General features: G+C 46.4%; 2 protein-coding genes across 12 annotated transcripts in view; one reads left to right on the plus strand and one right to left on the minus strand.

Annotated features, from left to right (window-relative positions):
• The window catches only part of ZYX (zyxin), a 29518-nt gene extending 20764 nt beyond the window's left edge, over positions 1-8754 (minus strand). Inside the window, exons 1-2 of one of the 4 annotated variants that reach the window (XM_088159101.1) lie at positions 6582-7046; positions 4552-4681 (exon numbers count right to left, since the gene is read on the minus strand). The gene's annotated coding sequence lies outside the window, so the exon portion shown is untranslated. Of the gene's footprint in view, positions 1-4551; positions 4682-6581; positions 7047-7720; positions 7743-8439 lie in introns of those variants that run through there. The other 3 variants (XM_088159105.1, XM_088159103.1, XM_088159100.1) reach the window with 3 other exon arrangements.
• FAM131B (family with sequence similarity 131 member B) overlaps positions 8012-13539 on the plus strand; it is a 49573-nt gene continuing 44045 nt past the window's right edge. For 7 of the 8 annotated variants that reach the window (XR_015801251.1, XR_015801254.1, XR_015801253.1 and 4 more), the window contains exon 1: positions 8016-8279. Coding sequence is in view for 2 of the 8 variants with exons in the window: in XM_088159106.1 (XP_088015232.1) it covers positions 8252-8279 (28 nt within the window). In the remaining 6 variants the exon portion in view is untranslated. Of the gene's footprint in view, positions 8280-13539 lie in introns of all 8 variants that reach the window. The other variant, XM_014884234.2, reaches the window with a different exon arrangement.

The following is a 13539-nucleotide window of genomic DNA, read 5'->3' on the forward strand; positions in this document are numbered from 1 at the left end:
TTCCTCAAATTTCAGTGGAGAACACAGAAAGCAGCAAGGTCCAAATGTGCTTACCAAGGCAGTTGCCAGCAGGTAAAAACATTAGACCTCAGAAAACTCGTAAACAGATGGGAATGGAAAGGTCACCTCCAAATTAGCAGAGAGGGAAGCATCCTGGATCCCACCATATTCCTTATGGACTGCAGCACAGCAGAGCAGAGCAGGTAGATATATTCACATCTTCCAGAAACAGCAGCAGGCCTGACTTGATTCCAAAAATAGTTTGAGTCAATGTTGATTTGCCAGAGCCTACTCACAACAGCTGTGTGCTCTATGCTAGAGAGTAATTTCTGGAGATTTTTTTAAAATAGGAGGGCCACTCTGTCAGTGCATGAGTGAACAGTTTAAGTCGATATTTTGCTTCAGGATACATAATACTGTCATTATTCCACACATTAGAATTTGGCAGCGAGGACAGAACCAGTAGCTTTTAAAATAAGAAGTACTTTTCTTTGTTCAGACTTGCTTTTAAGGTTTGGGGTATTTTTGTATGTTTTTATTAAGATCTGTAAAACTATAAAACCACACAGCAGAAAAAAACCTCCCCACCTTATTTTTAAAACAGTTAGTATCCACACTTTCTCTGAGCTTCTAGGCCCCCATCTCCAATATATCAAAGGGAGAGAGTGAGGAGATGACAACTGATATTTTGTAAGGCTAAAAATATTGTGCCTTTTTACATAACACTGGGAATTTAAAAAGCACATTAACTGCTTGCAGATTATTTTTAAAAATGCAGTTTGAGCAACACCACTAGTATAGATTCAACTGACATTTAGGAGAAGGAGCTGCTGTATGCTTCACTGCTGGGAAACGAGACATTCAGTAGAGGATGAAATAAATGTTTAAAAAAAGGCAAAATAAGATTCAGACTGCACCAAAGATATTTTCACCCTAATATACTTCTCACATTTATGTCATTGGGGGCGTCTCTTTTTTTGAATGCATATCAAGTAGCTTTTTTGACCTTCCAAAGCAATCTCTTCAGACCTCCCTTCTTGTCACTACCTACCTGATGATGAGGAACCTTCACATTCTCAGTGTCACTGCCAGAGGTTCAATAAAGTCCTTTTTTACACTCCTGAAACCTTCCTTCTTTTTTCCCTCCTCACTCATTGGCATCTGCTGAGCCCTTCCCAGGAGGGAGGGAGTGGGAAAGAGTCCCTTACCTGAACTCACTGATCTTCCCATTTCACTTGCTGCTGAAAAAGCCCCAGGCCATGGCAGAAGAAAGTGGAATTTCAGAGCATGGCCCAGCCTACCTCCAGTCTCACTCTGTGTGAGCCGGCATTTAGCTGGCTCAGACACGGGGTAAGGACATATGAGGATGCAGAATGGATTTATGAAAGATACTCGCCAGGAGGGTGTTGCTGAGTGGGTGAAGTTTGTGACAGATGAGGCAGCCTAGACTTGCTAATTCTTTGGTGCTGAGCTGCTGTTCCAGAGAGTGCCGGGTCTCCTGCCTGGGCGGCAGGTGATGCATAGTCACATGCAGTAGGTCACTGTGCTACAAAGGCATGGGGGACATGCTACCAGGGCAAGCTGCACCATACCACAGCTCCAGATGGTAAATTCCTTTCCTATGTCTTCTTTAAATTCTTGAAATGGGAACTGTACAAAAATGAGATCTTAATATATCTAGAACTCAGCATGACACTTCTGCATGACTCGGGATAAGAACCAAACAGGGATGAAGATGCTGAGAGAATATTACACTTGCTAAAAACCTGCAAACCAGTACTGTTGTTCTGAAAAACCATGGAGCTATAAATTCTTAAGAAAAACGGTGGAAGGCAAACATCAGGGTAAGGTGAGAAAAGAATGGTGAACACCTGAATATTGAACATTTATTTCTGTACCAATACGTCAAACCGAGGTGTCATACAGAAAGCTGATTGCATTTTAATAAAATATTGCGAAATTAAGCAAGGTCACACAACAGGGATCTTGCAGCAAAGCATGCATGTGAGTCCTATCTGTTGTTAAGTTACAGGTGGCCCACTCCTTGCCAGAGCTTTACCTGTTTGGATGACGTACCTCCCCACTGTAGAAATTCTAATTTGTGTCAGAAAAAAAAATTAAACTTCATCTTGTGTTGAAATAAGTCTGTTTTAAAGTTATCTGGCAAACATCAAAGAATTTAATTCCTCTGAGTAAGATTGTCCTTAATTTGGGACTCTTGTCAAATGTTCAGTTCCAATAGATGATGCCAGGATGTCCAAGCATGTGTCTCTACTGTGGCAGCATAGGCCAATTTGAGAATTCACCATGAAGAGGAGTGCTCAGCATTACGTCCCTTCAGCAATATGGGACAAAATACCCAGGAGGAGTTTTTGATAAATGCACTATTGAGGGTGTGGATTGATTAGTGCTATCTCAGCACTGAACTAATATGCTCCCCTAAAGACTTTTATGGTCTCTGGGTGCAGGAAGAACAAGATCGAGTTTGCTGGGGTGTGAGTGTAGGTAAGCATGAACTTACATCACAATATGTAATGCAAACATGTCCTACCTCTCTCCACCTGTTGTCCCTTCAATTGATTCACACAGCCTCAAATATTTTCCCAGCTTGAAAGGACCCAGCCTTTCACTTACGTGAGATAAGTTAGACCACTTTCATGATCTGAACTACACTGGCATTGCTTTTTTTCATTTTTTAAAACCTCATAAAAAACCTTTCTGTTTATCTTCTGCAGCAAAGGAGCTCTGAAGAAAGAACTGCATGAGTCATTTTGCTATCTCATTTCCTTTTCGGTCCACACAAAAATCCTATCAGTAGCTAATACAGCTTGATGTGGAATTAACTCTTATGGCATCTACTACATTACTTCTATGAAGCAATTACTGAGATCTCTGCCAGAAGTAGCTTTTACTGGGGAATCCAAACTGCCAGTGGCAGGAGGCCAGCAGTGGAACAACCATCCCTGGAGGATGATTCCTGCCTCTATAGATCTGACAGAGACACTATTTTTGTAAACATCTCCTACTCATGAACTTCATAGGCCTTTGCATATTTTCCACAGCTGAAGACACATCTTGCAAGAAGCATGTAGGAAGTTTCTCGATGTCTTCTGTGATAGTAGCTGGTCACAAGATATTACATAGGAATTTTAAAAAGGATTGGAGAAGGTGGGCATTCATTTTCCAGTCTTTTCATGGGACAATAGACATGGTTGCCAATGACACCTCTAAGGACAGAATAGACAAAAGGATGACAATTTGCATTATTTGGTGCTTGGTAATGTTTACTGGAAAGTAGGACATTAGTTGGCAATATTTATTTTTCTTTTCATTTTAGCTGGTTTTAGTGGTAGCTAAGGAAGCTGACAGGGGCACATTACCTTCTCTGATACAATCTGCATCCATGATAATTAATTGATGAAAAGAATAAATTTACTCAGCAGATAAGACAGTGACAATAGCTTTGTATTTTATAAGCAGTGTTTCTTCGGAAGATGCTCTTCCAGTATTTATAATTTATAAGATCTTTATATTTATATAGAGATATAGGGAACATCTGGTAAAACGGGTTTAATAGATTCATCAATGGCTTATAGAAAAGCTGAACACTGTTGAACAGCTGTCTCTTAAAACACAAACAGTTAACAATTTACAGCATAAGCTGATCTTCAGGGTTATGATGGAAGCCTCAGGCTAGGTTTGAAACAAGTTGCTAAGAACTAGCCTAGTTCTAAAACTGCTTTACTCTGTGCTGTTATCAGCCCCTCTATCAGGCTCGTGACTCAGTCACAAGGTGACTACCTTTAGATTTGCTGGAATTATGTTTTCCTCCCCACCCATCCCGAAGAGACTATTTGAGGCATGGATCCTTGTCTGTTCCCAATTCACCTTGGCACACAACCTCAGAAATAGGTGGTGTTCACCGAGGAGCACATGCTTATTGATTATGGTATTTCAGTTTCTCTGTTGCATTCATGGCAAAACTGCAGGAAGAGGAGGAAGAAAGTCAAGGGATCTTTATGTTGCACTTCCTCCAGCAGTATCCTTGACCTAGTTTAGGCAGCACTGAAGCTCTGTTTTGCAAACAGAAGTTACTAATGGCAGCAACCTACAGAACACAACAGGTCGGACATTCCTTCCCTTTTGCCATCATGCCCCTCACAACAGGGGCTGTGGAAAGGGATGTTTTCAGATCTGCAATAAACAGAGGGGCATATAATTTCACCCATTATACAAATGAATTGGGAGGTTGCAAGGAGCTATTTCCTACTGCTCTTTCTTTTTGAGATACCCAGCTATGTAAAAGATCTATCCATGTTCTCTCTAGATATTTAGATCTCCCAAACCCATACAAAAACTCACATTTACAAAGATCTTTCAGATCAGAGTTTAAATCAGCACTTATCAAACAAATTCTGTACACAATTTGCTACGTGAAATTGTAGCCTTGTTGTTTAAGAAAGTATACCCACAATGCTCAGAGAAAATAACCAGATCCTGTCAGAAAGTACATTTTAATGAAAACAAAACCGTTTATGTTCTGTCATTTACCTCAAGTTCCTTGCAGCAGCAGTGGGAATACTGTTGCTCAGGAAGAGCAAGGACAGAAACTGTGAGGGACAGTTAGATTTATGCTCTGTTTCAGTCCCTTGTTCAGAGATGCAGTCCTGTCACTTCCCTCCTACAAGATAATTCTTATTAAATCATGTTATTAAACAATTTATTTCTTCATAATGTAAAATACCTATTTTTCTTATGTACTATATGATAAACATCTTAACTGATTTTAGATAGTTTGTTGTTGGCTTGACAAAAATTAGAAACTGTTCAGTGATAATGAATTCCCTATTGCATAGAACCTACTGCACAGAAGAGCTGAGAAACTGGGTGAAAGCTGTCTTAAAATCTTCTCAACTTCTAATGAGAATGAAATTGACTTTAAATATGGAGATTTATGTAAATATAAATAACACATAATATTATGTAAACATAATAAAGGTGCGATTAAGAACCAAAAGATGGTGAAGAGCCTATCCTTTCATTAAACTGACTATATTAGAAATGAGAGATGAAGCATGGCTGTAGGTGCCAAGACAGGTATTGCTTCCAGCAGCTAAGTGGTATTGATTTGAAATTAAAAAAATGAGGGAGCTGGTGGCATCAGGACATGCGAGACAGCCACAAGACAGACCAATAGTTCTGTGGAGTGAATGAATGGACACTTGGGTATAATCCTTCTTTCCAGTTCTTTTTTTCTGCTGTGCATGTCTGGCAGCAGCATGGGAGCTTGCCAGATCCTGTGTAAACTACTGCCTCACTAAAGCAGCAGTAGACAAACCCATGTAGAGCTGGAAAGCAGCTTTTCAGGCAGGGTAAGTGCTAGGACTTGCTCACCTGCCTGTGGAATCACACCCTGAGGCAGAAGCCAGAGCAGATTGATGTAGATGATATTGTAGCTTAATGAAAGGAAAGCCAAATGTGCATTTGCTAGGACTTGGGATATGACTTTGAGCTTGAGATAAAGTGATAGACAAGCTTAGGGGGAATAAAGAAAGAAGAGTCAATGTGACTTGTCTGAAATCTTCACTGAAAAGGAAACCACAGCAGAGTTCACTCAGTGCAGAAAGGAGGTTCACAGAGGAACAGATTTAGATTTGGTGGGTGGGTGAGAGGGAGAAGGGGATTAAAATGAAACCAGACTCTGAACAGAGGAAAAGAAATTGCCCACAGCTGTGTCAGTAATACATCTTCTCAGGCCAGGGTGAGGTGCAAATGCTGTTTGGTGGGGTTTGGTGAAACTGCTGAGGACAGCTGTCCTGATCGATCAATCCACAGGAGACTGTGGGTGACAACAGTTGGCTGGGCAGCCACCAACTTACAAAACATTTACCCAAAACAGGACTTGTGTCTTAATATACCAGTCTTCCCATTGCAATCTGCTTTTGTTTCCCTTTTCCTTACATTTTTAGCCCTAGAGATCTGCTTTTTAGAGATGGTAAAACACCTCTGGTTAGCATACTGCCAGATCTATTGTCTCCCAGTATTTTTATGACCTATGTTAGAAGAGTGCAGACATGTTGGGAAAAGTATCTTTAGTAAGTCATTCAGAAAAACTAGATGAAAACTGATAGGTTTGGAAATATATGGGGGAGGTAGAAGGAGTGAAAGAGGGAAAGAATTCTAAGTGTGGGAAAACTTGATCTTCAGCAGAGATCTAATGTGCTGTACCCAGTGATAAGCATTGTAGCAGCAGAGCAGACTGGCCTCGGGCACCAGAGAGGAGGGGACTGTGATCTCTCACACTTCAGCAATGTTGTGTTCACCATACATAGTAATACCTTCAATATCATGAAGAAGGAAAAAGATAAAATAGCTGCATATATTCAGACAGTGTTTTGGGGATTTTTTTCTGCCTATGCATTTCCTATGTAGATTTCATTTTGGAAATTGACTTTATGTGAGTAAAGCTGCTTATTGCTTTAGAGGGTCAGGCAAAGTATATTCTGTCTGCAGTCCTTTTTTTCCTTATTTTTTTCCTTAGGCTGACTGTAGGTTGTGAATGGAAAAATGAATTAACTTACCTATTCTTTGGTACTGCTGTTAACGAAGACTGATCAGCCGTCTTGAGTGACTTCTCAGCAATGCTGACAAAAACTGAATTTTCCAAGCACGACGATGAGATCAAAATGGCTCATACGGGATCAGCAAAATTCAGTTTGCCATTACTAGAGATGGGTGGAAGGATGCTGGCGGGATCAGAGAGACTTTTTGGAGCAAAGGAGGCACAAAGGGCCAGAGAGAAATTGTGAGCATTTCAGAGAGTGGAGGTGGAAGGACCAGACTCGAGAAAGTCGGCGGTGCTGGGGAAGCGGGCCAGGAGGGCAGTGCCTGTTGCTGGTGCCATCAGGTGAGAAGAATTTGGGCTGTGAAGGGAGGTGACCTAACCACACCTTCTCCATCTGCAGAGATCCCTCCTCACTGCCGGGAGCGGGGAGGATGTGGAAAGGCCTCAGCGATCATCCTCAAGGCTGGGCTTGTTTCCTCCACGGCTATGCGGGGCCAGGGGCAGAGGCCGCACGCCCGAGCCCCGCGGCCCGCCCGGGGCAGATCGGACCGCGGGGAACCACCCGGCCTGCCCGGATCGCAGCTGGGCCGGCTCCGCGGGCCGCCTGCCCCCGCAGCTCCCGCAGTCTCCGCGGGCAGGGCTGCGGCGGGACCGCACCGGCACCAGCCCCGGCACCGCACCGAGCCGCGCCGGCTCAGCCGCGCGGGAGCGCGCCGGGCGCGCCCCGGGGGAGGCACGGCACGGCCGCTGGGGGGCTGATGGTAACTGAGTCGGTCCGCAAGTGTAGTTACCGGGAAACCGCGCCCGCCCCGCCTCCATCCATCCATCCATCCATCCATCCATCCATCCATCCATCCATCCATCCATCCATCCATCCATCCATCCATCCATCCATCCATCCATCCATCCATCCATCCACTCCCAGCACCCCTCGCTGCTACTGCTTCTTCTCAGGGAGACGCGCTCGTTTCTCACCCACCTTCCCCCGTCCCCACTTGCTTTACTCTTACGGGGACGCACCCGCTGCACACCCGCCTCCCCCCTCCGCTCCCGGCCTGCGGCACCGCCCGCCGCTCACCTGTGCCCGCCCCGCCCCGCTCCCCCGGCGGCCGGGAGGGGCCCTGCGCCGCCCCCCGCTCCGTGCGCATCCCGCACCTGTCCCGTCCTGCCCGCCCGCCCGCCGGGGTCCCTCGCCTCCGCCCCGCCGCCGGCCCGTCCCGCGCTCCCCGCGGGCAGAGGGGCGGCCCGGCCCGCCCGGCGCTGCCTCCCCTCCCCGGGCCGCGCAGGGCGGCAGCCAATCGGCGCGGCGCTGCCGGGCCGAGCTGTTTACCCAATCTCAGCCCGCCCCCCGTCGGGGAGCCGGCAGCGGGGGGCGGGCGGGCAGCGGGGGCTCGGCGGCGGCACCGGCGGGGACGCGGCGGCGGACGGGGAGCCGCGCGGGGCGCGGAACAAAGCGCGGAGGCGCGGCGGGGGCAGATGACAGCCTGGCCCGCGGGCTCCCCGCCCGCTCGCCCGCCTCGCCCCGGCGGGGGCACCCCGCGCTCCTACCTGACCATGACCCCGCGCCGGTCCCCGCTGGACCACCCCGGCGTTTCCCGCTGAAGGGACCGGCTCCTTTCCGACCTCCGCCTTCTCCGCCTACTCGCTGCTGAGGCTGCCGCCTCTCCCCGGAGCCCCGCCGGAGTGATGGGCTGCATCGGATCCCGCACCGTGGGTAAGGCGTTGGCGGGGACAGCGCCGGAGGATGCTCGGGCAGCCGCGGCCCCCGCCCGGGCACCGGCACGGCGGCCCCCGCTGGTACCGGCGGGTCGCCCCCCGCAGCCCCCTCCCGGCTGCCCGTGCAGCGCCATTAGCTGCGTGCGACCCTTGCCCACCTCGGTCTCCCGCGGCGCGGCGGGGCTCCGCGGAGCCGCTGGCCTAGGTGCTGGCAGCGGGGCGGCGGGACGTGCCCGGGGCCGGGGGTCGTCTGCCCGTGTCACCCGTGACGAAAGGTCGCCGAACATGTGGGTCAGTGCGGCGCCTCCGGAGAAGGGGGTGGGTGCGGGGCGTGCCGTGCCGTGCCTCTCGAACCGGGATCGGGCGGCCGGCGGCTGCCTCCTTTGCTCGGTAAGGGTTTATTGTTATCCGAGGATGCATAACGTTGCGTGATCTGCACGTCTTCTTGTCTCCCCCTTCCCCCTGCGTCGACTTCAATGGAGAAGAGCAAACAGAACTGAATCCCTTCGCTCTCGGAGAGCCATTGCGAGGGGACAAGGGGAGGGATCGCATCCTTCCACTGGGCCACGCCATTTACATTTCAACCAAAAGATCCCAAGCCTTCAGGCTATGTAACCCAGCTCTCCCCTCCTACACACATGCAGATACCAAGAGGTCCCCTGATTTTTAAGCACAGGTATCTACAGGTAAATGCAGCATTCTGGGCACACTTTCTTCCCTTCGGGATTTTTTTTTTTTTCTGTGCAAACCACAGGTAAAGCTCTATCAGTTACATGAGGATATATAATTCAATATTCCAAAAGAATCTCTGAGAGCAAAACAGAGTTCGTTTGGCAGCATGTCTCTCTCCCAAGCCGGTCCACTCTGTCCCTCCCAAGAGCACGCAGGCATCTGTGGGAAAAGGAGACCTCTGAAGACATCAGAATTGCACCACCGCTCCAGATGGAGGGACTCTGTCACCCCAGAGTAAATCTGAGGGACTATGTCACAGCCTGGTGCTGTGACACTTCTTGTCTCAGTGGGAAAGCCCTTTGTGAGTACTTGCAGGGAACCATCTACTCCTGCAACAGCAAACTTTAAACTACAGAATCCAGTTTCTGCTTTGGGAATTAATTCCCATATCTTGCCTGTGTCTCTTAGCACTCTCAAATGTCCTTATGACCTAGAGAAATCTCTTACGTGTCTACATGGCAAAGATCACTGCAATATTTCCCTTAAGATTCTTCAAGCTCACCTGGATCACTGTCTCTATAACATATCAAGACATGTATTGCCTCCACGTGCTCCCTTGCCCCTCTCCTCCACTCACCCACACTGCCGAGGACATCATTATCCTGTTAGCTGGCTAATTATTGATACGCCTTTTATAGATGGGTGTCTGAACTGCCAGCGTTAATTCTTGGTCTCTCTTCCCACAATGCTGTTGAAATAAAGAACAAACATGCATTTAGTAACATCCACTCTCCACTCCAAAATGTAGTTAAGCTGTAGTACATACTACAGGTGTTTGTTCCTATGCATGGCAGCGTTTTTATGATCTGTGTCTTGGAATGTGTGTTACAAAGAAATCCCTGCTATAACTGAGCTGTTGCAAGTGTCATTCTCATATGAGATTATATGTATATATAAATGTCATACAGTTGTGTGGACATAGATGAATACAGAAAATAATATCTATGCTATGTCAATGGGATAATGATAATAATAAGCTGAAAATTCTCTTTGCCTGCAAATTGCAGTCCTTCAATACAGACCTTAATGGTACAGATGTTTGACTTCTCGTATGATAGCAATTTTTGGTTGGTGGGTTATATGATCATTCTTGATGGTGATAGCTCAGTGGATTATAGGGACCTATTTATGCAGTTAACTGAGGAGTTTTTCTTGCCCTGGTGTTACGAAGACATGTGCTAAAGGGAATTGCACAACTGTGATTCTGGTCTCTGTGGGAGTCAGATGTGAATGTAGTCATACTGCCTGATGCCTGCTTTGTGTGAAACTTTTACATTTACTTTTACAATTTGGTTTTGCCTTGCTTTAGGAGGGGCTTATTCTCTTGTCAGTCCTAGAGGCTGGATTTAGTGAAGGTGGGATCCTTGAGTTTTATTTGGACTACTCCTCCTAAGGAATTCTGTTCAGAGCAATTCTTACTTGGCAGCCTAGATTTTTGGCTCCAGTCTTCCTGGAGTTACTGAGAGGATTCTTCAGACATATTTTGGGAAATCAGTGCTTTGAAGTACTAGGTCTGAACTCTAGGAAGTGATTGGAAACTAACATCCTAGCATCCTTTTTGTTCTCTCTTCCAAGTGTATCTGGTTAGATTTTTGCAGTATTAGTTCAGTATGCAGGCTCTGTATTGCCTTTCCAAGACCAGGTAGGTCCCAGAGAAAGGAGTGCTATTGGTTTTACCTTGGAATTTGCATGGAGCAGATTTTGAACTCAGAATTCAAGCGGTTTCAATTAGTGATAGAAAGCTCATAATCAGTCACATTTAGTTTATTCACCACACAAGGGCCAGTGGAGGATTGTGCCCTGAGCTTGCTCCAGGCCTTTTTCCATTCCAATTTTAAGCAAGCCACATGATTTCTTCATCTCCCGCAGGGATGTTTTACTATGATCTAGTTAGATGTCATAGTTTGCACATGTTTAGTGATGTGCAACTTTACATTTTCTTTCCTAAATATGAGTTTTCTGGTTATTTCTCCCTGGGGAAAAGTAACTGAGAGGGTCATAACAGAGCAGCTCCATATGTGATAATTTGAAACAGAGTCATAGAGCATCTTTAAATCTTACAGAGGCCACCAGAATGGCAATGATCACATTATGATTTCCTAAGGTGTGAAAAAGCTGAAAAGTGATCTCAAAAAGCTAACCTGATATCCAATCACATTCTCCCCAGTCACATCTCAATGTCATACATGTGCTTTGTGTAACATGGCATGATAGCAAGTTACACAATGGGAACTGGAGGTGACTTCTTCCTCTGGTAATGGCTACATGTCATGTCTGTGTATTGTGATACCCCATCACAGTTCCTAGAGAGCTGCCTAGCAACTCTCATCATAGCTGGGTCTCAGTTTCAGGGAATGTACAGGAGAATTTTCAGTGAGGTTGCTGGACAGTTAAGGCTGTAAAATCCAGCTAGAAACTTGTAGATATTTGAGTGCCAAACAACTTAATGCCAAAGATCATCTTGATTGCTGTCAGTAACAGAGTTAGCCAAGTTTAGGGTTTCAGGTCTGCATAGGTGTCTGAATGCATTACAAGTGTACCTTTGACTACAGCTTAGGCGTCTCCTAACATTGGCTGTTCTGATTAGTATATCAAGGTTTCTCTTAATTCCTTGAATGCATTAGTAGAAAGCTCAAGCCTGTTAAGCTCAAGATTGCCGTCTCTTCTTTCCAGTGATTTCTCTGATTTCTCTCACGTCTTTGCAGATAAGCCTGCAGCAAACATGTTTTGTGAATGTGGTATAAAATGGTGGGAAAATATTCCAAGACGTTACAAACTAATAGTACTTTTGGAGTGTGAGAGAAGAGAAACTAGAGTTGCTCACACTGAGTGTCAGGAAAAACTTTTTGACTGTGAGAAGTGTCAAGCACTGTAAGGGGTTTCCCAGAGAGGTTATTCAGTATCCATTCTTTGAGGTTTTCAGGACCAGACTGGATAAAGCCTTGAGTAATCTGGTCTAACCTCATAGCTGGCCCTGCTTTGAATTGGAGTTTGCACCTCAGGAGGCACCTTCCAACCCAGTTATCCTGTGATCCTGTGCTTAGGATCTAAACCCTGCAGTGGTTGCCTCTCTGAGTCAGGTTGGACCCCACTGCTTTAGGCTTGTTCTACTAGAAGACCTCAGGTCTTTTACATGTCATTAGTACACTCCTACATGTTTTCCCCTCCACTACTTTCCTTTAACTCCTGAGGGTACCATGTGTCACAGAATTCCTCACCATGATAACCCCAGCTGTCAGCTGAAGTCCCCTCCGTGTGGTTTTGGTCTGGCAGTTTTGCAAGAAGCAGCCTGGGTGAGAGGGAGGCTGGTGCACCGAGCATCAGTCACTGCCCATGCAGACTGGGAAAGGCAGTGCTCTTAATTGTTCAGTCTCTGGGTCAGGTGTGATCTGCCAAAGCCAGGTATCTGGCTTGCTGGGCTCTCCTTCACAAGGAATGGTCAGTGTCCTGCCAGAGGCAGGAGTATGTGCTTCATATGTTGCTTTCCCACTGGATGATCTATGCTAAGTGTAAATGAGTGGCTCATAGCACCCACAGCAGGAGAGATGGAGCCAAAGACCACCCACTCCTAATCCAGCCACTTTAGATTCAGCAGAGTGGGAGCAGGGTAGGAGGCTGACAGGAGTGGGGTAAAGCAGCTGGAGCAAGCAGTGAACATCCCCTGCATTTTTCTCCTTACTTATCCCCCCCAGAGATCCGTGTGTGAAGTGAGATCTGGAATGGCAAGTGTGGTCTACACACTTGGAGCGTGAAAAAGTGAGACATTCACTCTGCATACATACCTCACACATATCAAGTATGTATTAAGGTGTTTAGTTCCTCCCTCCCTCGCCTTCAACATCTGAGTGAGTCAGTGAAAAGGAATAAAGAGAGGGAGAAGCCTCGGAAAGGAAATGGTAATGCAGAAGGAAACTGAGTCATGAAAGTAGGGATATTTTAATTTAGTTGCATGCACACAGGTGGAAGAGCAAGGAGCACAGAGCTCGGTGTGGAAACTGTAGGTGATGTGAGTAAAAGAGTGGGAATACATGAAAGGGGGTATCTGAGTATCTTGTTCCTCACTGACTCGAGATAGAGACGAACAGAACAGAGGGACAAAGGGATACCTTCCAATCAGATTGCTTTGTGGTTGTTCTCATTTCACTACTTGTATTTCTTCCCAGTCTGGCTTTTTCTTTTTGGAGCAGTTCTCAATCTGATCACTTTTAGAAACTCAAGTAAAGAGCTCAGGGATGAGAACTTGTTTCTGCCAGTAAGATTCTGAACAGAGACCATCTCCCAGACCTAGCAGCCAGTTGTCCTGAAGGGTGTACAAACAGGTGATCTCCCAGACCTCCCTCTCTCGTCAGGGTTTCTGAAATATGAGTGAATGGTTTCAAAGTTCTGGTGGGGAGAGGCTAGCAAAGAGCATGACTGCACAAGCCTGGCTTTATAAGGAAACAGTCCCTAAAAAATGTGTGCAAGGTAAGTGTGTCAGAAACAGTAACAGAAAAGTCTTTGGCATGTTGCTGATGGACATAAGAACT

Source organism: Sturnus vulgaris, chromosome 2 (assembly GCF_052056855.1).
Source record: "Sturnus vulgaris isolate bStuVul1 chromosome 2, bStuVul1.hap1, whole genome shotgun sequence".
Taxonomy (NCBI): Eukaryota; Metazoa; Chordata; class Aves; order Passeriformes; family Sturnidae; genus Sturnus; species Sturnus vulgaris.